At 37.0% G+C, this 25,276-nt stretch overlaps 3 protein-coding genes across 19 annotated transcripts; 1 reads left to right on the top strand and 2 right to left on the bottom strand.

The window, feature by feature from the left end:
* Positions 1-30: 30 nt before the first annotated feature.
* LOC135671635 (protein DETOXIFICATION 44, chloroplastic-like) lies at positions 31-11,504 on the bottom strand. Of its 7 annotated transcripts, none has more exons than XM_065179858.1 (18): positions 10,450-11,415; positions 10,179-10,288; positions 9,776-9,934; positions 9,525-9,709; positions 8,815-8,950; positions 6,492-6,588; positions 6,278-6,375; positions 5,342-5,505; positions 5,154-5,225; positions 4,880-4,996; positions 4,706-4,801; positions 4,509-4,630; positions 4,185-4,444; positions 4,052-4,109; positions 3,616-3,688; positions 1,459-2,435; positions 916-1,359; positions 31-828 (listed from the first exon to the last, which is right to left on the bottom strand). In XM_065179858.1, exons 1-13 carry the CDS (start codon positions 10,665-10,667, stop codon positions 4,372-4,374), a joined length of 1,647 nt encoding a protein of 548 aa, XP_065035930.1. In that variant the 5' UTR covers positions 10,668-11,415; the 3' UTR covers positions 31-828; positions 916-1,359; positions 1,459-2,435; positions 3,616-3,688; positions 4,052-4,109; positions 4,185-4,371. The 7 variants fall into 7 exon arrangements, with proteins under 7 accessions (XP_065035930.1, XP_065035926.1, XP_065035928.1 ...); XM_065179854.1 differs by having other exon boundaries at positions 31-825; XM_065179856.1 differs by having other exon boundaries at positions 31-825; positions 3,616-3,675.
* LOC135671634 (probable WRKY transcription factor 26) lies at positions 440-2,589 on the top strand. 2 transcript variants are annotated; one of them, XM_065179852.1, is made up of 5 exons: positions 440-799; positions 970-1,104; positions 1,219-1,730; positions 1,825-1,977; positions 2,064-2,589. In XM_065179852.1, the coding sequence occupies exons 1-5, from the start codon at positions 440-442 to the stop codon at positions 2,479-2,481; spliced, it is 1,578 nt and encodes a 525-aa protein (XP_065035924.1). In that variant the 3' UTR covers positions 2,482-2,589. The 2 variants fall into 2 exon arrangements, with proteins under 2 accessions (XP_065035924.1, XP_065035923.1); XM_065179851.1 differs by having other exon boundaries at positions 970-1,730.
* Positions 11,422-20,442, bottom strand: LOC135671636 (transcription initiation factor TFIID subunit 15b-like). Of its 10 annotated transcripts, none has more exons than XR_010512777.1 (9): positions 20,221-20,441; positions 19,990-20,125; positions 19,136-19,889; positions 16,540-16,590; positions 14,931-15,081; positions 14,770-14,847; positions 12,829-13,023; positions 12,674-12,722; positions 11,422-11,528 (listed from the first exon to the last, which is right to left on the bottom strand). XR_010512777.1 is itself a non-coding variant. In XM_065179860.1 (8 exons), exons 1-7 carry the CDS (start codon positions 20,327-20,329, stop codon positions 12,854-12,856), a joined length of 1,449 nt encoding a protein of 482 aa, XP_065035932.1. In that variant the 5' UTR covers positions 20,330-20,441; the 3' UTR covers positions 12,115-12,722; positions 12,829-12,853. The 10 variants fall into 10 exon arrangements, 6 of the variants coding, with proteins under 6 accessions (XP_065035932.1, XP_065035933.1, XP_065035934.1 ...); XR_010512776.1 differs by lacking the exon at positions 11,422-11,528 and adding an exon at positions 12,115-12,576; XR_010512778.1 differs by lacking the exon at positions 11,422-11,528 and having other exon boundaries at positions 12,115-12,722; positions 14,766-14,847.
* Between the last annotated feature and the right edge of the window lie 4,834 nt (positions 20,443-25,276).

Genomic DNA, 25,276 nt, shown 5'->3' with positions numbered 1-25,276 from the left:
ACATGCCAGAAACAACATACAGTAATCATATAATAGGAACTTAAGCTTGCAACACCAAGTTATGATTCTAGAGGAGGGTCTTAATGTAGCAATAGCATCACAAGCACAAATGAAGTCAGAGAGCCATGCAACGAGAAAAAGGGGGCGATTCGTTCATACCCGTCCTTGACCACCCAACAATTTGATTGGTGAATACTAACTGGAGACCACAAAAACATGATGTGGGGCCCTTCACCTTCGGTCGGGTAAGCAAGGCGGGTAGCAGTGGAAACGGTGAGGCCAGACTTGGCCTCCAGTCAAACCCACGAAGTTTGACCAGTCAACGGTCAAAATTCCCACCCCCTGCCCTCTTCTTCTCAGAAGAAGCCTCCGCATTCGCGTGCTATGGTGCTCGAGCCTTCTCCCTGTCTCCTATTCTTCTTAATCATCACACTCACCAATGATCAACCGATCCCAATCTCTTAGACCAGCAACGAGACACGAACAACCTCTCCTCGATCTGCCGTCCGATTCCTCCTCCCTTCCTCTTTCCTCCTGCATGGCGTCCTCCGCCGCGAGCTCCTGGCACGCCGACGCGTTCGCCTTCTCGACCGGTTCCTTCACTGAGCTGCTCTCCGGAGCCGCGGCCGACGCCCGAGAGTTCTCGGACGGTGTCGCGGGTGATGGAACTGACCTTCCCGAGTTCAAGTTCATCGCTCCGCCGTCACTGCCCATCTCTCCTTCCTCCTCCTACTTTGCCATTCCGGCGGGGTTCAGCCCAGCTGCGCTCCTCGACTCGCCCGTTCTCCTCTCTTCTGGTGTAAGTGCATGGAGTCAGCTGTGAATCTGCTATACAACATGAGAAAAGCAGCATTTGTCTTCTCTGTTTCTGTGATTTAGTATATTCTAGTGCGATTCTATGCATATGTTACTCACTTGTGATTGCCATCCAAATCATGATAAGCTTATATGAAGCATCCCCTTGGACAGATGTTTCGATCTCCTCAAGCTTTCGGTTATCAGCAAGGCATCAGGGATGGAGACGAGTGCTTGGGTGAATTCTCTTTCCAAAATGGAACCAAGCAAGCATCTTGTTTTCACCCTTCTTCCGCCTCAATTCCATCGGTACCAATTGCTCCTTCCTGCTCTTCTTCCTTTCCTACAGGTTGCAGTTCAGAAGACCTTCGTGTCTTGATGCCATTTCTTCCCGATGACGAATCCTTTAATGTGGTCATACAGGACGAACACCAACCATCATGGATGCACCAACAACATTACAGCACCACCACTCCCACTACGAAATCTGAATCCACAGCCCCCAGAGATAGCAACAGCCGCCACCCATCTGGTTCAGCTCACCATGCTCAAGCTGTTCAGACTCTGCAGAGGAGGTCAGATGACGGATACAACTGGAGGAAGTACGGGCAAAAGCAAGTGAAAGGAAGCGAGAACCCGCGCAGCTACTACAAGTGCACGTACCCGAGTTGCCCCACGAAGAAGAAGATCGAGAGATCTTTAGATGGACAGATTACCGAAATCGTATACAAAGGCACGCACAACCATCCCAAGCCTCAGTTCACCACGAGGAACTTAGCTTGCGCGAAAGCAACTCGATCTTTGATGTTGGAGTCGGTTGCCACACCTGACAATTCCTCCGTCTCCTTCGGCGATGATGATCTCGATTTGGGGTCTCAGGTGAGCAAGTCAGGAGTCGATGAATTCGAGGAGGAGGAACCTGATGCTAAGCGATGGTAAGATGTTATCGGAGTTGGTCGAAGAACAAGCGATTGGCTGCCATAGTTGAGGGATGAGATGGACTCATGTCTGCCGTCCATGTTTTTGCAGGAAGGGGAAGCAAGAAGGAGAAGGTGCTGGTAGCAGGACGGTGAGGGAGCCCAGGGTGGTGGTTCAGACCACGAGTGACATTGACATCCTCGACGATGGATATCGCTGGAGGAAGTACGGGCAGAAGGTGGTGAAGGGGAATCCCAATCCAAGGCGAGCAAATTGCTTCTGCAAATGCATCGATGACCTGAAGAGTATGCATATATCTCATGTCACCTGTTGTCATCGTCGAACTGCAGGAGCTACTACAAGTGCACCACCGTGGGTTGCTCGGTGAGGAAGCATGTGGAGAGGGCTTGTCATGATCTCAGGGCGGTGATCACCACGTACGAGGGCAAGCACAACCATGATGTCCCCGCGGCCCGTGGAAGTGGTGGACAAGGCAGCAGTAGCTTCGCCATGGCGATAAGACCGACGGCGACGACGAGCAGCCATCAGAATCAGATGCTCATCACCAACTCCAGCTTCAGCGGCAAATCCGCTGGGTCGGCAAACCCGTCTCCTTTCAATCCATCGAACCCAAGAAACTATGAGTTCAGCTCTGGATATGATAGTTCAATAAGCACTTCTTACACGGATCCCCAGCAGCAGGGGCAGATACAGAGCGTGTTCTGCAAAGCAGAGGTAAAGGGAGAAGGAGATGAGATATTTTTCTAGTCTCTGCTGTTCTGAAACTGTTTGTCAAGTAAGCACGGCAAAATAGCTATTGTAGTTGTATAGTGTTGCAGGGGTTAATCATATTATACAGTAGATTAGTTTGTTTCATTCCTTTGTTTGAGGTTGGGCCATAGCAAGCTAACTACATATTACCCACCACCGGTTAGTTTCTTTTAATATTTTGATCTTTATACTTTAAAAATTATATTAATATTTTTATAATTATAAAAATAAAATATTTAAGTCCATTTATTATAATATCATAGATTTTATCAACGAAAACAAAGAAAAAAAAAGATAATTTTAAAATTTCAATTGATGATGATACTGCTTGGGATCACGGATAACTATTGTAGATGAGAAGAATAGAAGCGACAGGTGAGGATCGCTCGACAACTATGTTGACGTCGGTGCAGAGCGACGAAAAGATCACTTGACAACTACATCGATGTCGATACAAATGAAGAGCAACAAAATGGTTGCTTGACAATTGTGTCGACGAAAATGCAGAACGATCCTTTCTTTGCTCTACATCTACCCTCATCTCTCGTCGATGCTATTCTCATCCACAACAATCACTTGTGGCCATCCTAAGACGTCGTCATCCTCCACCACCGACACTATCCGCACCACCAACTAAAATATTAAAATTATTTTTTTACCTTTTATTTTCGTGATTCCATTAATAAAACCAACGACGTGAGGGTAAATAGACTTAGATGTTTCACTTTCACAACTATAAAGATGTCATTATAATTTTTTAAAATATATGGATCGGAATACTAATGATAGCTAACCGTAAAGAATGATTTGTAATTAACCCACCATAGCACAATGACAATTTTGCATAAGCAAAGCAAATTCCTCCTAACTTCTAAAAATAAGTCAATATAATTAAGTCCATGACAGGTAACATTGGGACAACAATGCAATTTCTATGAGTATACATAAAACTTTGATTTCAAGGACCAAAAAAAAAAAAAATTCTTGCTGGTTTTCGCTATTGCAAATTATTTGCCATACATTCTCTTACCCATTTGGCCTTAAATTCTTATCTGCCTGCTCTCATACTATAAACATAAATGTAAATATGGAAGGCATTTTGTTTCATTTATGCAGGGAAATCTGACTTACCTCTGATATGCATCTTCCAACAACCATTTAGTGCTACGAAACAACTGGTACTATTGTGCTCTGCAAAAGAATACTGCAAGTGGATAAACTACTTGCTAGTACAATAATCACTACACTGTCCTTAGAATCTATTCTATAAGATCAAAGCTGTTGGAAAAGCAACAATCTAAAAACATAAAGGTTTATCATTTGTTATCATCAGCAAGATTTCCACCCTACATATTAGCTCCTCCAGGATGGTGTTGCATTTCAACAACATTATGCCATTAGATAGGCCTTCACATGTTAGCTCTTACCGATGTGTCATAGAGAAGGGCTAATCTCCAAATGTCTATGCTGATACTAGACTTAGACTGGAAATCATGTGATGCAATCAGAAGCTTAAAAAAAGAATAATTTTGAACCAGGTCTGAAGGTGTATTCATGGTGTAGCTACCTGTTCTTTGGATTAATAGCTCTTCCATGCTTTGCAGGATAATTTATTGTTCTTGCAACTGCATATTTGGAAGAATGACAGTTTTTGTGTCAGTAGTTCATCTTCAGAAATGAATTATCATCTAGAATCTAACCTTGAGTCTTTGCCAATCTTCTTCCTTGTTCTCTTATGCTGTATCTCGTATCTGTTTACTGACTAAGTCATGTCTAAGATCATCCAATATCTTGCCTACTGAAAGACAACAGCTGCAGTACAAGTGTAGAACTGTGAGGGCAGTATATTCCATCACCAACATCGGCATCCAGTTAAATCAATGGCCATCAACATTCTTTTGTGGTTCCTATCTCCATATCAGACAATAGTATCTTCCATGGTCCACCTTTGGTTTGTAACCTGGAAAGAGAATATATAAGCAACGTAAAACCTTGGAAGAGAGTGAGTAGGGTGGTGGTTGTACCTCCAAATCCCAGCAACTGCTCGCAGACTCATGAAAAAAACCAAACCAGCCCATACTCCAGCAAGTCCAAATACAGGAGCAGCTATTAGTAGGAACAGTGATGAGATTACCCCCACGAGTATCTGTGGTGTATACATTATAGGTTATTATCATATTAGGGAAAGCCAAACTCGTGTTCAATGAGAAACAGAACAGACCATAGAATATGCAGCATACGAAAAGTCGGAGACACCATAATAGAGGCCATCGATTACAAAAGCAAGCGCATTGATCGGTTGAGAAACGGTGACAAACTGCAAATTTCAAACAGTTAGTACAGAGGACAAGTACAGTGTCTTGAACTCAATGGGTACGGAAAAGAAAATTCTTGCCAGAATGCCAGATTGAGCAATTTGGAGAACAGCAAAATCAGTGGTGAATAAAGTTGAGAAAGGCTCAAATCCAAAGAACAACAACACACCCAATGCAATTCCAGTTGCTGCTCCAATCTGGCAAAAGATTTAACAGACAGTGAAAAGATCATAGGCAAGTCAAAAGAAGCATAAAAGACCCTAAGAAATTCATTTTAGTTTCCCAAAGCTACCTTTAAACATAGTAATCACGTGTCTATACAAAAATGTGACGAGCGCAAAGCATGAAACCAACCTGTATAACCCTGTATATTACAAGACGGGCTTGTACATAGTTCTTCCGAGTATATTCACTTGCAAGTAAAGCCTGTAAAAAGGTTTTGCACAATTAGTTAAACTGTAGAGGCCAAGAAATAATGTTTAAAATTCGTGATATGATTTAAATTATGTTTAACAGTGAACAGACTGATTATATTATCCAACCTGACCAGCAAGTGCCAAGGCATCATTGAGCAAAGAGACCGCCAACCAAACTTGTAAGCATATCTGGTGACCTGCCATGGCAACTGGGCCTTCCCGTGCTGCCATGGAAGTTGATATTGTCATTGTAATGAGCACAGCTATAGTTCTACCAACCAAGAGGCCAACTGCACAAGAAGTCAAGAACAACATTATTTGCATATTTTTCATCTATAAGCAATTGAAATTGTAAATTAATGCAGATGCAGATTATATGTATATGATATGATTCATAGGACCTAAACCATAGTTGCCATCTCCAGACTGAACCAGCTGTTTGGACCTACAAAACTTTGAACCAGGCACTCGTCAAGTCCAATTTTTCTAAAGATCAAACATGGAATTAAAAAAAAAAGAAAAAACAGATGACCCGACCGGTTCTTCATGAACTATATTGATCCAGTGAATTCTATCAAAACCAGATCGGGTAGATCTTGTCCAATTTCTGGTCTATTGCCTACATTATCCCCATATGATGCTTCACTCCCAATGCCCCTCCTTAGGCATGTGCTGACAAGGAAGAAGAGAAGAAAAATGACTGCAAAGAATAGGAAAGGAGAAAAGAAAGCAGGAGGAAGACAAGGAATGCTGGAACAGATAGAAAGAGGAAATGGAAGATAACTGCTGAAGTGTGAAGGAATGAAGGGACAGAAAGGAAGAGAAGAATAATGAAGCCATGACCAATGGCTTGAGTTTTTGAGTCAGATGATGCCTATTGTGTTTATGAATTCTATGCAAGCAGGCTCTGAAAGGTCTCATTCTCTCACCTAACAAGGTTCTCATCTACGAATTGTGCAAAATTTCTCAAATCCATAATTTCTGTCAAACAAACAAGCCTTAGAAAAGTCCATCTTAGATGGTCATATTTGCTGTAGATTTATAAGCATCAAGATGACCTACCAGATTTTAGATATAGACTCATTCCTTCCCCGTTAATATTTGGAGACAGTATTATTTTCTCATTCAGCTTCCAGAGGAGGATACCAGCAATCATATACCTAAAAGTGAGTCGAGTTGTAACATTAGACTTGAATTAAGGCAGGAAAAGAAACAGAAGGTCCAACTAAGTAAACAACATTGCTTTTACAACAATCACATGGTTGCAAGGACATACTCAGAAATTACGGTAGATATTGCAGCACCGCCTACACCTAGACCAAATAGAAATATTAAAATGGGATCCAATATCGCATTTAGTAAGCTTCCAGCACCTGAAATGGAGGAGAGTTAAATTTTGCTTGATCATAAAATTTAGCATTTTTTTTATCAACATGAAATGGAAACAGTGACCATTTTAGAGAATATCAAATGTGATGCATGACAATGGAAGCAAAAATTGGTAGTTACTACTAAGTTTTCTGTTATATTACTTGAGGACAAAAATTTTAGCACAAAAATTTAGATAGCTTATGATTCATTCCATGTTGTTTCACAATGCAACAATATTCCTTGAGGACTAGTTTTGTGCCAGTATATGTGAAACTAACCTTTCTGAAAAGCAACAACCTTGTAAACAGAGCACAGAATTTTATTCAAATGAAGTAGTTTCTTAAGCAAACACTATGATAGCTGAAACAGGTCTCTTTTCTTAAGCTTCCAGGCACCTGCTACTGGTGTCCTGATGTGTAAAGAATTCTTCTGATAATGGACATTGAAATGCATACTTAGTTTAATAAGACCACTTCATGAAATTGATCAATTCACAGAAAGCCTTTTGTTGGATCTGCTAGCAGATTGAATTGAAGATTTTAGGATTCTTCCAAACTTCTTCAAAATACAGATAGTTGCAGAGAAAATGGATTTATTGAACATTTACGACGTATATTGACAGAAAATCATGTCCAACAACTATTAGAAAGATATAAGCATCATGTTCAAGGAACTAGCATATGCTCAACACCTCAATTCACTCTACTATGTCCTTGAGAGATGGAGGTGTGGCGTCATGGTGGTGGTGCAAATAGTAGTGAAGACAGTGTCAACAATGATAGGCATAACCTAACAAAATAAGCTTCAGAGATTTTGAAAAGCTATTTTTGTAGTTTTCCAAAGTCTATACAGAATTTAATATTACAAAGAGAAGTTTTACATTCATTGTTAGTAAGCATAACTCTTGCAGACTGCAATTATCTACTTTCTTGAAAAATTTTCTACAGAAAAACACACATCTTAAGTGAGAGCCTGACAGAGACAATATGTGTAAATATATAATATCATATATGTATTATAATGAAGAATCTAGCCACTCAGATCCCAAGTGTATTGCGGTATTAATTGATAATTTTAGTTGTATCACTCCCAAGGGATAATGAAGGTTAGAGGTTATAAGATACATGCACTGCTTAGATCATGTTGATATTATTTACTAACTCTAAATAGTGACTAGGATGTGAAAATTAATCAGTGCAAGTCAATTTTGTTTTGTCAATAGACAAACAGAAACAATGGATGTTAACCATCATCCAATCACTTACTCCGTGATGCTATAACGAATCCTTGGGATCAACATATGGAAATTTCTAACAACTAGCATCAAAATACCAAATACATGATTTATCTTTTTTCCTTTTATGATACTAATATATTTATAGAGGTATGGTGTTACAAGAGGTAGAGGGAAATCTAAGAATATTTTTTTAAAAATAATAAATAGAGAACTGACTGCTCTTAGTTTCATTAGTGGCATTGCCCAAAATAAAGATTCATTATTGAGAAAATATCCATATATAAAATCACAAGTCGTTGGGTCACTATGGCTGATTGTTTTCTTGTTGTAACAAAAGTAATCAGCAGATAGAAATTGGAGGATGAACATTAAAGGATTATTAGGATCTTTCAACAGACCCACAAATAATCCAGATGAAAGAATAACGAATAATGGAGGAAAACTGATCAACTTGAAAAATATTATCTGTAGTTCCCCACCAGTTACAGACAAAATATGACTGTCAATTGTTTCGATCAGACTGTGTTAGGTTATTCAGCTAAGCTTTCTTGATAAAAAGAATATTAGCTTGTGACAAGCAGATTCCTAATACCAAACAAACACATACGAATGTAGCATTGTTTGCTTTTTGCAATTCAAGATGAGTTTTCAGGCACTTACTAGGACCTAATCAGTTGGATAAGAACACCAACCACAATTAGCATTAAACATTATGTCCAAAATTTGGAAAACATTTGTAATGTTTGAGGCATTTTTTCACGGCTTTGATGCATCAAACTTGATTATATTTTATTTTTCTTCAATTAAAAGTGCAAGGCTCATATAAAAGAAAACATTTTCTCTAGAAAATAATTAAAGGAAGTCCAAAAAAAAATCAAGGGAGTATACTAAGGAGATATAGAAATACCATATAAAATTCCTGAACTTCATAATAACTAGGATTACAACTTGCCAAAAGTCTGCAATGGAAAAGATACAATCAAATACTTACCGATAGCATATAGCGGTGTCTTTGTATCCATAAAGCCACGAAATGTGCCTTGTGCAGCAAGTGCTAGTACAATTGCTGGAGCACCATATGCACGTAGAGTAAGAAATTGCTCAGCTGGTAAGCGCATAGGTGAATCCTGTATTGATCATAAAGATGGGCATTACTTTCTGCAATAGCCTACCAGAAAGCATTCAACTATTACATACATTGCAGCACAGAACAACAAGTACATAAAATCATAATTGTCAACATAATTAGCTTTTTATAACTGTTTAGGATTTGGCTTCAAATTTTCGACAATCTCCGAACGCTAGAAATTTGGTAATAGGCAATATTTCAAAATTCTCTTATGAACCTAAAATCTTATGCTGGAGCAAGCAAGCCTAAAATTGGCACACTTGGAAGAGATTTTACGGTCTAAAAATCACTGTCAAATTGCATCAACAGATTAGTTTATGTTGTATGGTCTGGCAAAAGCCTAGTTATCAAATATCGGCATTTAATTTATATTGCAACAGAAGACTGGACAATGAACATAAGCTTTGTTTCACTTAGTATGCATGATCCATCTTGACCATAGCTACGCATTAGTTGAAAACATGACCAAAGGTTTCAATTCAGTTCATGCATGAGATAGTTGAATTCAACTATGTGATGAATATCATATGTCTATTGAAACTTATGATGAATGATAGCATGATTTGACATACAACAGATATACCCATGAAATCCATTAGCAGTCCCAAGCCAAAGATCAAAGCCATTGATTCCGCAATCCCAACTACAGCAGCAAAAGCCAGAGATGTTGATACTGCTGGAAGAAACTTCCTGCTTTCTCCATCAGCATAATTGATCGGCTCTTGTTGCAAATATCTTCCAGTGGGAACTTTGCCCCCTGTAAATAAACTTTACCTAAGCTTGAAATCAACATGCTGATTAACTGAAAGAACAGAATTCCTACCTGCTTCAATCGCATGATCATTGCTCTCAGGACTACACTCTAGTGCCTGTTGTTCAGCAACAAAGGATGTAGTCACATTGAGCAAAGGAACATTGAACAGCTTCGAAACCAGATTGAATATTGAGACCGAGACACCAACTGCTGCTAGCTCAACAGAACCTGTTAAGGTTTCATACAATATTACATGGCCGGAGGAGGAAACACAAGGCGTAGCGAACATGTAAATTTGCAACACCACATCGAAGTTCCCCTAAAGATCGTATTGGTAGTACTTCTTACATAAACCAAAGAGCTAATAAGTCAACAGCATCAAAGTTCCTAGCTTTCTAACAGAGAATCAAACGATGAACTCTTTTTAACATTCCCAAAACATAAAAAACATAGAAGGTAAGTTATCCAGTACCCAAGTGTCCCACGAAGGCGGTGTCCACAATCGAAGCGAGGGGGTCCGCAGCAAGGGCCAAGACAGCCGGCAGGGCAATGCTCAGTATCTCTAAGCTGATCTCATCGCCTCTGGGGAACAAATCAAAAATTTCTCAGCTACACGAATGACGCTATCGATTCGATACGTTCTACTAATCCAAGAAAGCAGAACTCACGACACGACGAACCAAGAAACAAAGAGGAAACCCACGAATCGAAGCGTTCGCAAGGCGTTCCACAAACTCGGGTACCTAATTCGATTGAGGAGGCCCGAGGCCCGGGTGAGTAGGGACCGGTCGGTGTCGGAGGGCTGGGGCTTGGCTTGCCTCCGGGATACCCGCCGCTGTTGGGATTTTGGGCGGGTTGGGGAACGGGGGAGTAGAGGCCGAAGCCTCTTCGACGGAGGCCGAGGGAACGAGGGAGCCGGCGAGAGGATTCGGATCGGCGGGTGGAAGGAGGCGATCGCCATGGCTGCGGGAGAACGGGAATCGAGCTAGCGTTGTCTCCGTTAGTGTGGCTTGGCGCAACGGATTCGCGGCCACACTCGATACCAGTCAAGAGGGAAAAAAAGGGAAATATATCTAATACAATTTTTATGGAAGAAAGAGAAGTAAAACGATAATATTTATGTTTATTGTGGCCCATAGAATTCGTATCCTCCATTTGTACTGCACGGCCGCTACGGTTCGCCTATCTCGGTAGGGCCACCGTGGGCCCTTGAAGTTCTAAGAGTACCCGCCAATGGTATGAGTCTTCTTTCTGTTATATGACTCGGCCGAGACATTGAGCCCAACATTTGTACATGCAAGATAGGGGAAGCGGACATTAGGATGCTGACATGCACACGTCTGGTACAAAGTGTAGTACGCTAAGATGTCCAAAGTGATACGACAATGTCTTTGTAGACACAAAGACTTTACAAGATAAATACAATATGGAATTCTGGTGGCATATAAAATTTGCGAAATTTATATCCGGTTATTTTAAACAAAGTGAAACGAACTAATGTACAGGTTTCCAAGAATCGGGCAATGAAGTGTCGATATCAAATAGACAATTCACATGGGGATGAAAAAGTATGGTTCCTCTCGCTTACCTACCGCAGCTTCCATTTTGGTATAACAATTCATGATAATATAACATAAATCACCCGAATGTTTAAATGATTCTTGCGTGCACAACTGTCATCAATAAATTATTGACAAAGCTTAAGACATACCTACCTGTTAATGATTTAGAGCCGAAAACCTTTTTTTTTCATTTTTAGTTTGAATACTGAAAAATGACTCCGTACAATTGCAAATCTGAACCTGGAATGGTCAATGAAGTTCTAAATAACAGAGAACGTTAGTTCAGATACAACAATGCTATCAAGTATGCTAACAACTATATATATATATATATATAAATATAATTAAATGCACAAGTAATAATAAAAGACATGACAACCATGAAAAAACGCTAAAACTCACCTCTTGTAGGTACATCGGATGCTCTTAATAGAACTTTTTTCTAGCATAGATGCAAGTCAAGCAAGCTGGACCTAAAATAATGCTAAGTTCACGACACTTGAGACAATAATACCAGCAGTCTGTCTATTACTTTCCAGTTCACTACATTTCCAGCTGATTGTGTGCCACTCAAAAAGGATTGAGTCAGGGTTCTCTAACCAAATCTAAACCATAATTCAGGAACATGTACAATAAAAAAAATATGGTCTTCTGTTTCCTCTCACCTCAGACATGAGCCCAAATATGTATTAAAACATATCATAGATAGCATGATTTATCACACATAAATAATAGATTCAGAATGCTAAATGTAAATAAATGCACAACGATCTGCATTCAGAACCATGTACATGATCCCCTAGTGGTTGCATGTCATTTTAAACTTAATATCAAGGAAGACTGGGGTCAGAAAATGCTATTATTATCAAGGCTCAGAAGACATTTTATACTAAATATCATAGAGAGGCCCAAGAAGCCGATAGCAAACTAGAGTACAACAGTGCTGACTAGAAGATGGAAAGTTCCCTTCACACCAAGAGCTACTGCTACATATTCTGACATGGTAACTACAAACAATGCAATTTTCTGTGTTAAAGTTTGTTTATGAAGCTACAGACTTATGGCTGGTAATGAGATTGTCAAGAAATGGAAGGGAAAAAGGATTAAAGGAACTACCAACAAGGTTACGAATGCAAAACGAAGACAATTTCAAAACGTGCCATCTGATGCAAGAAACAAAATCTAAAAATTGCCAGATGAGGAAGGTTTGAAACCCAAGTGTTGTGTGCTGATCTGAAATCCTCGAGTGATCAAAATCTGTGACCTATATTTCATATGCAAATGAGCTTGGGTCACATTGCTGCCATGCTGATGTGAGCCCATTCATCAACACAGAAATGTATCAGTACATCATCATAAGAGACATAAACAGAATGTAGCATTTTAATGAAGCAGCAGCACTCACCTGTAATTTTCAAATCTAGCAGCAGTTTGGAGATTAGTTCCACATGCCTCTATAAAAAGATTAACACAGTACAAATAAACTTTAGGATCAACAATTTTAAAGCCCATCCAATTCTTGAAATGAAGTTCCCTATTAAGAGGATTAGAATGACCTACCTTATGCTTCATTTTCGAGTACAACTTAGGTGACAATAACTACAAATAACTCTAAAATGACATTCTCAACACACAAGCCTTCAGTATGGTTGTGATCGATGACCACCATAATGATGCCTATCTGGTCCCGATGCCCCACCATAGTGATAATTATCTCTTCGTCGCTCTCCACCACCATAGCCCCCTCTTCCACCACTGCTTGCATAAAAGTAGAAAAAAAGAAAAGACACACTTAGAGCTACATATATGTCAGGCATTTAGAGGAAAAGATATTACATGTAAAAATTTATGAAGAAACCTAACAATATACATTTAGAAAGACTTTGCAATACAATAGCTGCAGGCAAGGTAAAAAATATGCAGAAAACATAATACCATAAAGCATGAATGTAAATTAAGGTGGGGTTATGGACATACAAGTATTCAACTCAGATTATTTCAAAACAAATATAACTTTGTGATTGCTGAAATAAGGTGGTATCAAGGACATACTTAGTAAAATAAACAAAACTTTGTGATGGCTGAAAAATCTCTTATATATTTAGCAGCTTCTCATACAATATACAAAACGTACATCTGATCTAGCATGTAAAAAATATTTTACAACAAAAACACTTAAAATTTTAGCAAATAAATAGAAATACTACTTGAGCGTTTCGCTTAACCCTTTTTTTTTTTTTTGCATAATTGTCTTCATGTGACTATGTCAAATTATATACTTTAAAGGGTATAATATAACTTAAAAGACATTATGTAAATTATATTAAGCAATTGAATGTATATGTATATAGTTACGATTTTTTCTTACTTAACATTATCACATATATATATATATATATATATATATATATATATATATATATATATATATATATATATATATATATATATATATATTAGAAATTCTAAATTATAACTTAAAAACTATAACTTGCACTTTCAAATTGAACTTGTATATTCTATATGACACAACAACAAGAAGCCATAATTACATCAAATAGTAAATAGTTTAATACATAAGTTAATTTCAATTCATAATTATAATTTGATGTAGATTAAATGTGTATATGCTTGATTTAAACTTACATGTTACATATTACACAAAAAATAAACTCAATCATAAACACTTTCTACTTTTCTTTTTTGCTTTTCATAGGAATTCAAATTATTTTTTGGTCCATCCAGTTGATATGGCCAATACCGAGTCTTTGCAACTGGTTAATGCAAATACTATTCCGAATTTTAACAATGCGAATACTGGACAAGAGTTGATATTAGCAAGCATCATTTACAAAATACAAACAGTGGTTTTTGGCATAAAAACCCCACAATTTATGATACATAAACACCCAAACACAAACTGCTGGAACACCAGTTTCATTCCTTAATTTTATATTTTGTAATTTTTACATTGGTGAGAGCCTGGTTTAACTCAGGATAACCTTGGTGCCTTGGAATCCCCAACACCTTTGACAACATTGCTCCATAGCAGCACATTAGTCTTTGCTAGCACTACAAGGTTTCTTCACAATCTACGGGTATCTGCTTCCTAACACAACAATCTGCTATCACATTAAAAAAATCTCAATATGAAAATAAGACCTTTGACACTTTCACATGAAGATGAAAATCCAATATGGCTATCCACTAGATCTGCCTGAGACCAAGAACAATTTCAGGCACTCATGTTAAACATAGTATTTACATGATCAAAACAAGGGCTAAATGTAATATTTACATGACCAAAACAAGGGCCATTGAAATATATAGACATGGTCACTAAATTAAACTGCTGAGATATAGCAGATATGACAGAAGAGTCAAACATAAAGAAAAACAAACAAGAGGACACATTGAGTAAATAAGACGAAAATACAAAGGCAATATAACAAACATGAAAGGATTTCTAGCAATTTTAAGTCAAAGAAATATGATACCCACGACCAAATGCAGGTGGAGGTTTAAGTGCAGTCTTCTCTGCCATTGCAACATTGATCTTGTATCCCCTCATGTCGTACTCTAAAACAAAAGTTTGACATAAATGTATACTTGAAATTCAAGGGGACGCACAAACAAGATAATTAGAACACCACAGAACTTACTGTTGTAGAAGCCCCCGGCAGAATGTGCAGCAGCAGGGTCTTCATATGACAGTACAGCATCCCCTTTATTGTTCCCATATTCATCAGTGTATATCTTGATATTCCACGGCCATTGGTCCTTGTAACCACGTTTTTGTTTGATTCTGCCAACCTAAAAAATATAATAATATTACACGTGCGTACACGCAAGATATATATATATATATATATATATATATATATATATATATATATATATATATATGGAGAGAGAGAGAGAGAGAGAGATAGTGAGTTGCACTCAGTTTTAATACTGCACTATTGTGTTTCCCATCCCAACATCTACAAGCATCATAATGATAATATGTTCCACACCAAATATCTCAAAATCCAAATAAATTTATCTCAAAGTGTAAATATGTGATTTGTCAAACTTTCAGGTACTTGACATGTGAGTTTTTGATAAATAGATAAAGATAATGCAGTCTCTGCAATAAACTAAAAGCATTCTGAAGATTCCATGGGATTAAAACCCAACAAAAAACAAGGGCAATACCACAATAAAGAGAGTAATGCATATATGAAGGTTATTCTACATTTTGTTTTAAGAAAATTGCAAATTGAAGTGGTGGTGATAAGGGAGCAAAGCATGAATATACCTTTCAAAGCAAAGCAAATTCTGAGTGTCACAGACAGCATTACAAATTTAAACATATAAATGCATGAAAAAAAGCAGACTACAAGCAAAGGCTTGTCAAATTCCTAGTTACTTAACCTCAAGGTGAATGACACAATTGAAACATAGAGCACCAAGAACACAAATTTTCTTGTGATTTAAGATAAATTAATGACAATCTTTCAACAATCAGAATACAGAATTCAGAATTTTTCCTTCCTGTAAATGACTAAGTCACCAAGCCACTTCTTTACAGGGAGGAAAAAGATCACAACCACGAAACAGAACAATGTCATTCAAGCATTTGACATATCATAATCATATTGCATTCTAAAGGACCAACAGAATTTAATTTGTAAGATACTATAAAATTTAACATTCTAACTCATGTTTGCTTACACAAGAAGAAAAAGGCTTACAATAAATAACCTATATTCAAGAATTGACAACTAGCAGGCAGGCTGGAACAAACATGCTTACTAATGACAGATTTACAGTGAGGATATAACCATCATATAAGATTATTTACTGACAGTGAGAAACGGAGCAATATTATGCTCATTGTAAAGCAGTAGTAAAAGTGTTAACTTTCTTGAACAAAATGCAGCACTAAAAAATAAAATAGGATCCAAACGTTTTCAAACATGACATGCTCCAAAATGCTAAACAAGACCATATAAATATACAATCTACAATTTCATCAAGAATAGTGCAAACTAAGAACCCAAATCTGCAAACACCAATGAAATATAACATATTAATCAAATCCATGCTACTGGGGGGAGAATTGCAATAACACATTCAAGAATAATCTATGATTTCATCCTTCATATTTTAGTAGCTTCTGCAGAAAAAAAAATGCATTGATCAATGCAAAATGACAATTAACAAGACTTTTCAGAAAAAGCCATAAGTGAACCCATTTTAACCCCATGATGGGTTTAGTAGTTATACCTCTTGATCCGAGCAAGAAATAATGCCATATTTAGTGGTAGAAGCCAATTCCTACATACATCTAATCCATATTAGTATTAACCAATATCAATTTAATTTGAACCAATTTCTCAAACTCATAACAAAAAATCAACACGATTCGTCAGAATCAACCGAACTCTAAAGTTGGCCAAACTTCACCAATTATAACCAAATTGACAGTTTTAGAAGAAGAAGAAGAAGACAGAATGAGAAGCAGGACAATGAGAAGTAAAGATGGGAAGGCAAAAAGAGGGGTAAAAAGACATTCAAATATGACAATCAAACAGAATATGAGATAATATTATTATTACATTTGCTTGTTGCAACTATCATATTTGTTATTTTTCATTATTGTTGTAGAGTTTATTATCCACCACCATGTACGACCGAGAAAATATAGGAAAAGAAAACAAATGAATGAAATATGTCCCTTAAGAAAAAGTAGTGTTATCACTAAGCGCTCACCTAGGCACCCAGGCAACGCGAGCTAAGGCTCGAGCACCACTGTTACATCCTATGTGAGCAATTTCACTCAATCATCGCCTAGGCATGCGCAGAGGCCCAAGCCACAATGAACGATAGAGTGTGACGGTGTCAACAAGCAATTGATGATTGGCAAGGTAGTCGACCACCAACACAATGGTGTCTCCCCTCTCGCGAATGATAACACAACCCTCCCTCTCTCTTAGCTCTTCTAGATCCTCCCATCAATTGCTCTCTCTCTCCTCACCCGAAGGCACATCCCCTCCATCTGATCACTTTCTCTCTCCCTCTTCTCGATGATGAGTAGCCCCCCATTCCTCCGTCTTCCCTATGACGATAGTGCAACCCCTCAGCCCCTTTGCTTTCTAGATTGTTTCTTTATGACGACGTAGAGCACCTAGCGCCTCATATATTTTAGAACATTGATGCCTTTAAGTGCCTAGCACCTTTGACAACACTAGGAAAAAGAATCCTTTCACAAAGAAAGAGATATCAAGGAATTCAAAATCAATCTAAATTCTAGTAAGTGCCATCTTCAAGAAACTTCTTATATTGGTCTTTGCGTTACCCACACTTAACCAGCATGAGTTAGAGAATAATTGGAGTTACAATAGGGTCAATCACTATCTATAAAATTGCAAGCAGATAAGTTTTTGTTCTTTTATAAAACATATACATAATAGTTATTTACTACAGTAATAAATTTTTTTTTACGAAATATGTTTTTATATTGATAAGCATAGAATAGGTATTCTTTTAATGAATTATTCATCATTTTTTTTCCATTTTTCAATTTTATATTTCAATTTCATAAGTTTCTTTTGCAATGTTAGATAACCTCAAAAATATAAAGGTATAAGAAACTTTCAATATATTTTTTATGTACTTAAATTTTATTGTATACTTCACTGACAGTATGCTATTTTACATTTAGTATTTTTCTAGTTTAAATATGTTTTTACCAAGCGATCCTGCTATCCGATTAAACTGATCCAGCCAACCTAACTGTAGCATTCATAACTGATCCTAGGCCTGACACTGTTCTTATGAATTATGATAATGGACCAAGATATATGCGAACATTATGGAAACAAGCATAAGCCCATATTACAATAGATGAGCTTGTAAAAGGCAATGGTACTTAAATCATTCAATTTAACAAAACAGATGTAGTTCATGGCTGTTTGGCCTTTAGAATTAAATCAGCATTGGTATAAACTTTATCTTTCAATCCTCCATTGTAAAAAGTCAAGTAGGAAAATGAGTTTGTATGAAATGTAATTTTAACTTTCTAGTCATTTTGGCAAGTTTACTATCTTTCTCTTTGCCTATTCTCACATGCATACCAAATTACTATGCTGTTTATGTATTTCAGTTTGATATGAAATAAAGATTCTCATCGTGATTGACAATAGCGATCTTCCCAACAAGAGAGACATTAAAAAGAGTGCAACTACCAGCATATGGCATGATGAAGCATCACACTAAGACCCAGGGTCACATAAATATGAAGGATATTATGGAACCATAATAAAAACAATTGATTGATTCTTGGCCTTGAGTTCTCAGAAAATTGAAAAGCTCCTTTTTAAGATAATTTTGCTGACAATCATACTAATTCAACAAGTTCTAGGATGAACGCTTAAAGTTCTCAATGATCATAACATTAGTTCTATGCATAAAGTAGAATGCTACAAAACGATGCATCTTCCAATTCAGCTAGATAGGATGTTGTTTAAGACTTAATAAGAAGATCGGATATTTTCAAAAAGAAAAAAAATCAAATATTACCACATATAGTTTTTCTATTGCCAAAACACATCATGCATGTAATTAATCACCAAATATCATCTATACTTCAACCAGATGACAATGCTTCATCGATCCTATTTGTCTATAACCATGACAAACACCATGTCAAAGAAAAGGCACTGTTCTTTTTTCTGTTCTCTTTTTCACCCATCCATGATGAATATATAATCCTAAAAAGTTTACTACTACAAGTGCAACAATATTTTATTCCCAAAGGAAGCAACATTCTCCTCTTACATGCTACAATTAATTACTCTGAAGAGAAGAAAGAGATGGATACCTGTCCAATCCCTCCAAAAAGGTCATGCAGATCTTCAGTCGTCACATCAGGAGGCAAGTTTGAGATGTAAATCCTCGTGTTATCACAGGATTCTCCACAATTCTCATCACACTGTTTAACTGCAACAGGAGGAGCACCAAAGGCACCACCACTATGGCGAGGTGGAACACCAATGTCGTGGACAGGGTTCGTGCGGTCACCATATCCACCACCATATCCAGACGGTGGAGCACTATAGCCAGATGGTGGACCACTGCGAGCCACATGACCTTCACTGCCATATGTATTTGGAGGGGGAGCACCATATGAAGGAGGGTAAGAATTGGGATCACCATAGGTACTAGGACGTGGAATAGAATCAACACCATAAGCATCATTTGAACCATAGGTCCCTGGAGCAGGAGGATAATTTCCAATAGGACCACCATATGCAGATGGAGGCGTTGGAGAAACTTGACCATAACCACCATCCTCTCTTTCGTGATTATTGATATTGTAAGATCCACCTCTTCCACCATAATCACCACCTCTTCCCCCATAACCACTACTCCTTCCACCAAGATTCCCACCATATCCGGCTCGGTTGCCACCATATCCCCCTCCACCGATATTATAACCACCACGACCACCATTATAATCACCACCACCTCTGTTATTGTCACTGGAGTCTCCCCCACCACCAGCAGCACCACCAGGGCATGGAGCACCACACTTGTTACACTCGGTTCTTCTTGCAAAGTTCAGGTTTCCACAACTGCACCAATAACACTACTTGATTGCCCGGAAAGAATATAGACAGACTATAATCATAATCCAGGTGGAAGAGTAAAACCCTGGAGGGGTAATAAGAGGACCTGGGGTTGGGGCATCGCCAATCCCCCTCCCGTCCAAAACCGCCGCCGCGGCCACCACCTCGGCGCCCTCCGCCACCTCCACGGTTACCACGATCGCCACCTTGGTGCCCACCATCCCCGTACCCACCGCCGCCACCTACAAGAAACGACAGGTTAAAGCCTAAACCTAGAGCAAGGAGACGAAAAATCAACGACAACTTCGAAGGGACAAAAAGAGGAAGAATCGGAAACCTCGATTCCCGGGGTTTCCACAGTAGCCGCCGCGGCCTCGGCCATATCCGCCGCCGCGGGGAGGCGGCGCGCGATCGTCGGGTCCGCCGTAGCCGTAGGAACCTGACATTAATCAGGGCTTTTGTTTCCGCTGCTCAGAGAAAAAAAAAGAAGGGAAAGATAGACTGCGAGAGAAATCGAGGGCGCGGAGACGATAATTAGGGCATGCAAGTGTCCGGGCATCTGAGTTAGAAAATGGCTTAAATAGCCCGACAAAGAATACTTTTTTTCCTGTCGTTGATTAACGCCCCCTTGAATCACAACAATTTACAATATAGATATTTGAAAATTTGTTCTTGTTATAGATCTAGTAAAACTAAGAAGGAAGGGTTAGGTTAATTTTAACGCATGTGATTTCCGTCGTATAAACCTTAAGTTGTATGCTAACTCATAATAAAGGGTTAAGGTCAATTTTAGCTCATGTAGTTTTGGCTATAAATCTCTTAAGTCCTTATAGTCTACTCGTGTCTAAAATAATCCCTATATTTTTAAAAACATAACATATAAGCTCCTCTAGTCAAGTTTGAGTTAATAGACGTTAGAATCAGCTTACGTGGTATGTTGTCTCGTAATAAATCATTAATATAATGATATATATAATTTAAGTTTTAAAAAATAATAATAAATGGTTTTAAAAACGTAGATCGGCTACCTAATCAATTTTTTTTAAAACGAGCATTTTCACGATCTGGCGAGTGGCGCACTAGCCTTGCCTCGACATCTGTCATATAGGAAAGAGCCTCTTAGCACCTGCAACGATCGAGAAGGCCACGATCCGATCCCTCGGACCCAAAGAGGAGACCACTAGCCGCATTGCGTGCTTTAGCATCCGGAGCTTCTCCCCTATCATGCCTTGGCTCACATCTAGCACAGTCACCAAATCAATCGAGGCGCGAAGAGGGGCGAAGAATCCTATCGATGGTGCTTTCAACTTGAGAGCCACCACATAGCTTCAGTAACTCCACTCTTTCGAGAACAGGGCTGCTTATGACATCACTGTCACAAGGATGCCACCAGCCTTGAACTTCAGTGTCGGCCGACGAAGGACTCCTCCGTAAATGCAACTAGCAAATCAAGCGCGAGAGGCCATAAGGAGCCCATGGAACTTATCCTCTCGTTTCACGTTCTCTATCTCCTCATTATCATCATCGTAAGCTTTCTCATCCTTATTCTTGTTGGTTGCTTCTCATATAGGACTGAACCACATGCCCCCTCCCTGGTTGGACTTCGACACAAACAACAATGGCATGTCATTATCATAGACCTTAGCAGCAACAACAACAACGGTGGCTGCAGCTACTCTGTTCTCCCCTAGCTATCATTCCCCACCTTTGTTGATGTTTCAGTTGTCGCCATTAGTAGTCCTCTTATTCAAGTTCTGGTTCTTCGTCTCTCCTACCGTCCCTTGCTTGACAGTGAGTGCATTGTCTTCTCGACAGCAAAACATAGAAAGAAAGGGTGCGTGGTACTAAGAGGTGGAGTAGATGGGCAAGCGAGGGTAGCATGGCTCTTGACGTTGGCGATAATACAGAAAAAGTGGAAGTCATAGGAGCACTCCACCATAAAGATTGGCGTCTCCTAGCTCGCCTTCACAGGGTTGATTAGGCAGCTGATCTATGTTTTCAAATCAATATATTATCATTTTTTTAACTTAAATTACATGTGTCATTATATTAATGATTTATTTTGAGTCAACATGCCACGTATCATGTAAGCAGACTCTAATATCTATTAACTCAGATTTGGCGGGAGAGGTTTATATGTTATATTTTTAAAAATGTATGGGTTATTCTAAATACGAGTAAATTATAAGAGTTTAAAAAGTTTATGACCAATATTATAGGGTTACAATAGACCTTAACCCAAGAAAAAATTAGAGAAAATTTGGCACAGTAATATACTACTAACGCATCTCAATACTATTATTATTATTCCACTGGTGGTCAAAAATTCTAATGTCATTTTGACAGTGTCCAGATTATATATGTAATGATATACTATTAGTATTTTTAGGGATGGATAATAAATTTGTGCTTCATTGTCTTTGATATGGATCATGAATGGTGAATCTGGATAAGAGACTTTATTTTCATGTTTTGGTTAAATATATCTGACCTCATAAATTATACATCAAAATCTAGCTAGGCTTTCTTATGTAAGACAAATACAAGAGAGTGCTACTATGAGGTAAACCTCCTGATATTACAAATTTATACCAACGGAGCAACTGAATACTCTCCATCGGATAGTAACAATATTTTTATCCTAAGAAAAATTCTTTGATTATTTTATCATTTATGTCTATGTTACTCTACCAAAAGTTCAAATAGTATATTAATTTTTTAAAAGATATCTATATATTGTATGTTGGTGTATTACAATAGATTAGAGTGAAAGCTTTAGAGAATTTAACGATTCAAAGCTGTTGAAGATATTACTTTTTTTTATTTTATATCAACAATATAGGTTTGTTAGTCTAGTAATATCTTTATAGAAACACATCAATTGTGTATAAGATAGTTTCACAATTATGTCGATCCAAAGTTTGAATGAAAAATACAATCAAATGTGATATCTTATTACTATGTATTTTAATCGACTTGACTATTTATAGTTCTTAATATTGATCAAAGTTAAAATTTATATGTAGTCGATCTTAAATAGTTGAAACTTATATCAATTTATTGTTGTTGTGTAATGTGTAGTTTGACTGTTATCTTTTTTTTTTTCTTTTGATAGTATAAGGTTTTCTTGATAATGCAACATAATATTTATTGATGTGTGTATTTCAATTTTGCATGGCTCATTTTTATTTATAATGAATATAAAATAAAAAAATTAAAACATATATAATATTTTCCAAACAAGCTAAAGAGAATTTTTTTAATTTTTAAAATTTTTAAGTAACATTTGAATATAATCGATATCGGCAAGATCATGCTCGATAACAAAATTGATCATATTATGTAAATAAATAATTATAAAAAAAACTAAAATCATCATAGTGAAAGCTGATTTTGCAAAACATATGACAAGATAGCTAAGATTTCTAAAACCTCTTCAATATGTTGCCATCTTCTAATAAAACAAGCCAAAGTACTTTCTATAAATATAAAAAAAAAAAGATATTTGTAAAATCCACATCATCCAATGGACTTGATTTTCCACTCTCTAAGTACATAAATCTCAGATAGGTAGAAGACAAATTAATTTCAAGATCCCCTATGCAATTCCTATTTCAAGAAATATTAAGATTACATAAACATCTTATGATTGTTAGAAATCACAATGAGATGATAAGGTTGAATAAGAAGTAGATCAACCTCAACTAATTATATTTTGCCTCTTCATATTTCAATCAAAAACTTTCAAATCCAAGTGGGTGACTTGCTCAAGATGCTCTTGAGAAATCAATAATTTCAAATTTTGCATTTTAACTATCTCATTGATCATCTATGAATTCTTCCTTATGCTTGAATATAAACCTAAAGGAGCTAGTTTAAACATATATTTATATTTGTACTATCTAATTGAACATACTAGTAGGACCAAGAAATAAATTAGAAAAAAATTCAGTTTGTTATTGGTGGTATTATATATTATAACCTATATGTAATACATCTCAATACTATTATTTACTGATACCTAATCCTTAATGTATGATATGTATTTTGATACTATTCTGATTATGTAATGACATGCTATTAGTAGTTTTAAGGAATAATATCAACTTCTTTTGAGATAAATGTGTGATCCATTGAAACTTATTAGTTCATTTGTGTTTGATATAGACTATGGAGAGTAAATGTGGATACGAGACTTTCTTTCGAAGTTTTCATTAAATATTTTTTAAATCATAAATTATATATCGACATATGCTCATTGGAAGATAAATACACTCTAGTAAGGCAAATTCAAACACTATGAAATCAACCTCATGATATTGTAAAATTTAGATCGATCAAACAATTTATCATTCGGTAGAAAGATAATATATTGTTTTATTTATCTTTGATATACTTCATAAAAAGTAAATCTAGAAAATATGCCTTCCTTTGTAAATTAAGATTCCATGAATCATATCTTACAATTCGTCTTTCAAATATGTTCAATAAATATTTGCTGGTTTCTATGGCATAATACTAAGCCCAACATTAATGTAAAGCAAATCTCACAAGATCATGAGAATTCTATTTAAGAGTCTTTTGTCTGAAATAATCATTTGTGGTGGAAGACTTTGAGAATTTGTAGGTTAGTGCTTTCTCCACTAACATGTATATATATACATATATATACATATGTATACATATACATATGTATATATATACATGTATGTATGTATATATATATATATATATATATATATATATATATATATATTGGTATTATACTTACTAAACTTGTAATATAGACTCTCTTTTCATCATATTCATTAGGAAATGGCTTCCAAACTCTCTGTCGTCACCGTTGGCTTTCTTGTTCTCTGTCTTGTCATGTTTGCGACGTCCATTGGTATATATTACTATCATCTTCAATCTAAATTTATTTTGTGCCACATTATTGTTTATCTGATGATGATTCTCTAGCTTCTTATTTCTATATGAATTTTGTGTTTAGTTGCAGAGAGTTCGGTGAAAGAGTCATCAACAAGATGTGTAGATATTGGGAACCCATGCTCTAGAGATGGTGACTGTTATGAGCCATGCACACAAAGAGGTCTTGGTTATAACTGGATTTGTCGCTCTGGTGGATGCTGCTGCAGTGCAATATAACTTCTAGTGCCTTATTAGTACTAAATAATAATGTCGAGGGAAGTGTTACAGATATGTCATCACTTTGTTTCCTTTGGCTTGCTAAACTAATAAAAAATTAAGCCTTGAATAAAGTTATTCTTTTATGTTTTTCTTAACATGTTCATTTGTTCATAGGAATGGGTTATTCCCTAACTATTTGAATATAGCCTTCTATTTATAAGAATTTTTAAAGGAAATAACTAAGAAGATTTGAACACCATTAT

The sequence above is a fragment of the Musa acuminata genome, unplaced genomic scaffold, assembly GCF_036884655.1.
Source record: "Musa acuminata AAA Group cultivar baxijiao unplaced genomic scaffold, Cavendish_Baxijiao_AAA HiC_scaffold_1144, whole genome shotgun sequence".
Classification (NCBI taxonomy): Eukaryota; Viridiplantae; Streptophyta; class Magnoliopsida; order Zingiberales; family Musaceae; genus Musa; species Musa acuminata.
Note: the sequence above shows the minus strand (reverse complement) of the source record. Positions and strands in the feature narration are given on the sequence as shown.

Coding starts and splice junctions, on each gene's coding strand:
- LOC135671636 (XM_065179860.1), bottom strand. CDS start 20,329: ATGTCAGGTTCCTACGGCTACGGCGGACCCGACGATCGCGCGCCGCCT. Junction 14,848..14,930: donor TGCCGGGGGCTTCTACAACA/GTAAGTTCTGTG, acceptor CTTTTGTTTTAG/AGTACGACATGAGGGGATAC. Junction 13,024..14,769: donor ACCTCCACCTGCATTTGGTC/GTGGGTATCATA, acceptor TTATGCAAGCAG/TGGTGGAAGAGGGGGCTATG.
- LOC135671634 (XM_065179851.1), top strand. CDS start 440: ATGATCAACCGATCCCAATCTCTTAGACCAGCAACGAGACACGAACAA. Junction 1,731..1,824: donor GAACCTGATGCTAAGCGATG/GTAAGATGTTAT, acceptor ATGTTTTTGCAG/GAAGGGGAAGCAAGAAGGAG. Junction 1,978..2,063: donor AAGGGGAATCCCAATCCAAG/GCGAGCAAATTG, acceptor GTCGAACTGCAG/GAGCTACTACAAGTGCACCA.
- LOC135671635 (XM_065179855.1), bottom strand. CDS start 10,667: ATGGCGATCGCCTCCTTCCACCCGCCGATCCGAATCCTCTCGCCGGCT. Junction 9,710..9,775: donor TGATCATGCGATTGAAGCAG/GTAGGAATTCTG, acceptor GTTTATTTACAG/GGGGCAAAGTTCCCACTGGA. Junction 6,376..6,491: donor ATATCTACCGTAATTTCTGA/GTATGTCCTTGC, acceptor ACTCACTTTTAG/GTATATGATTGCTGGTATCC.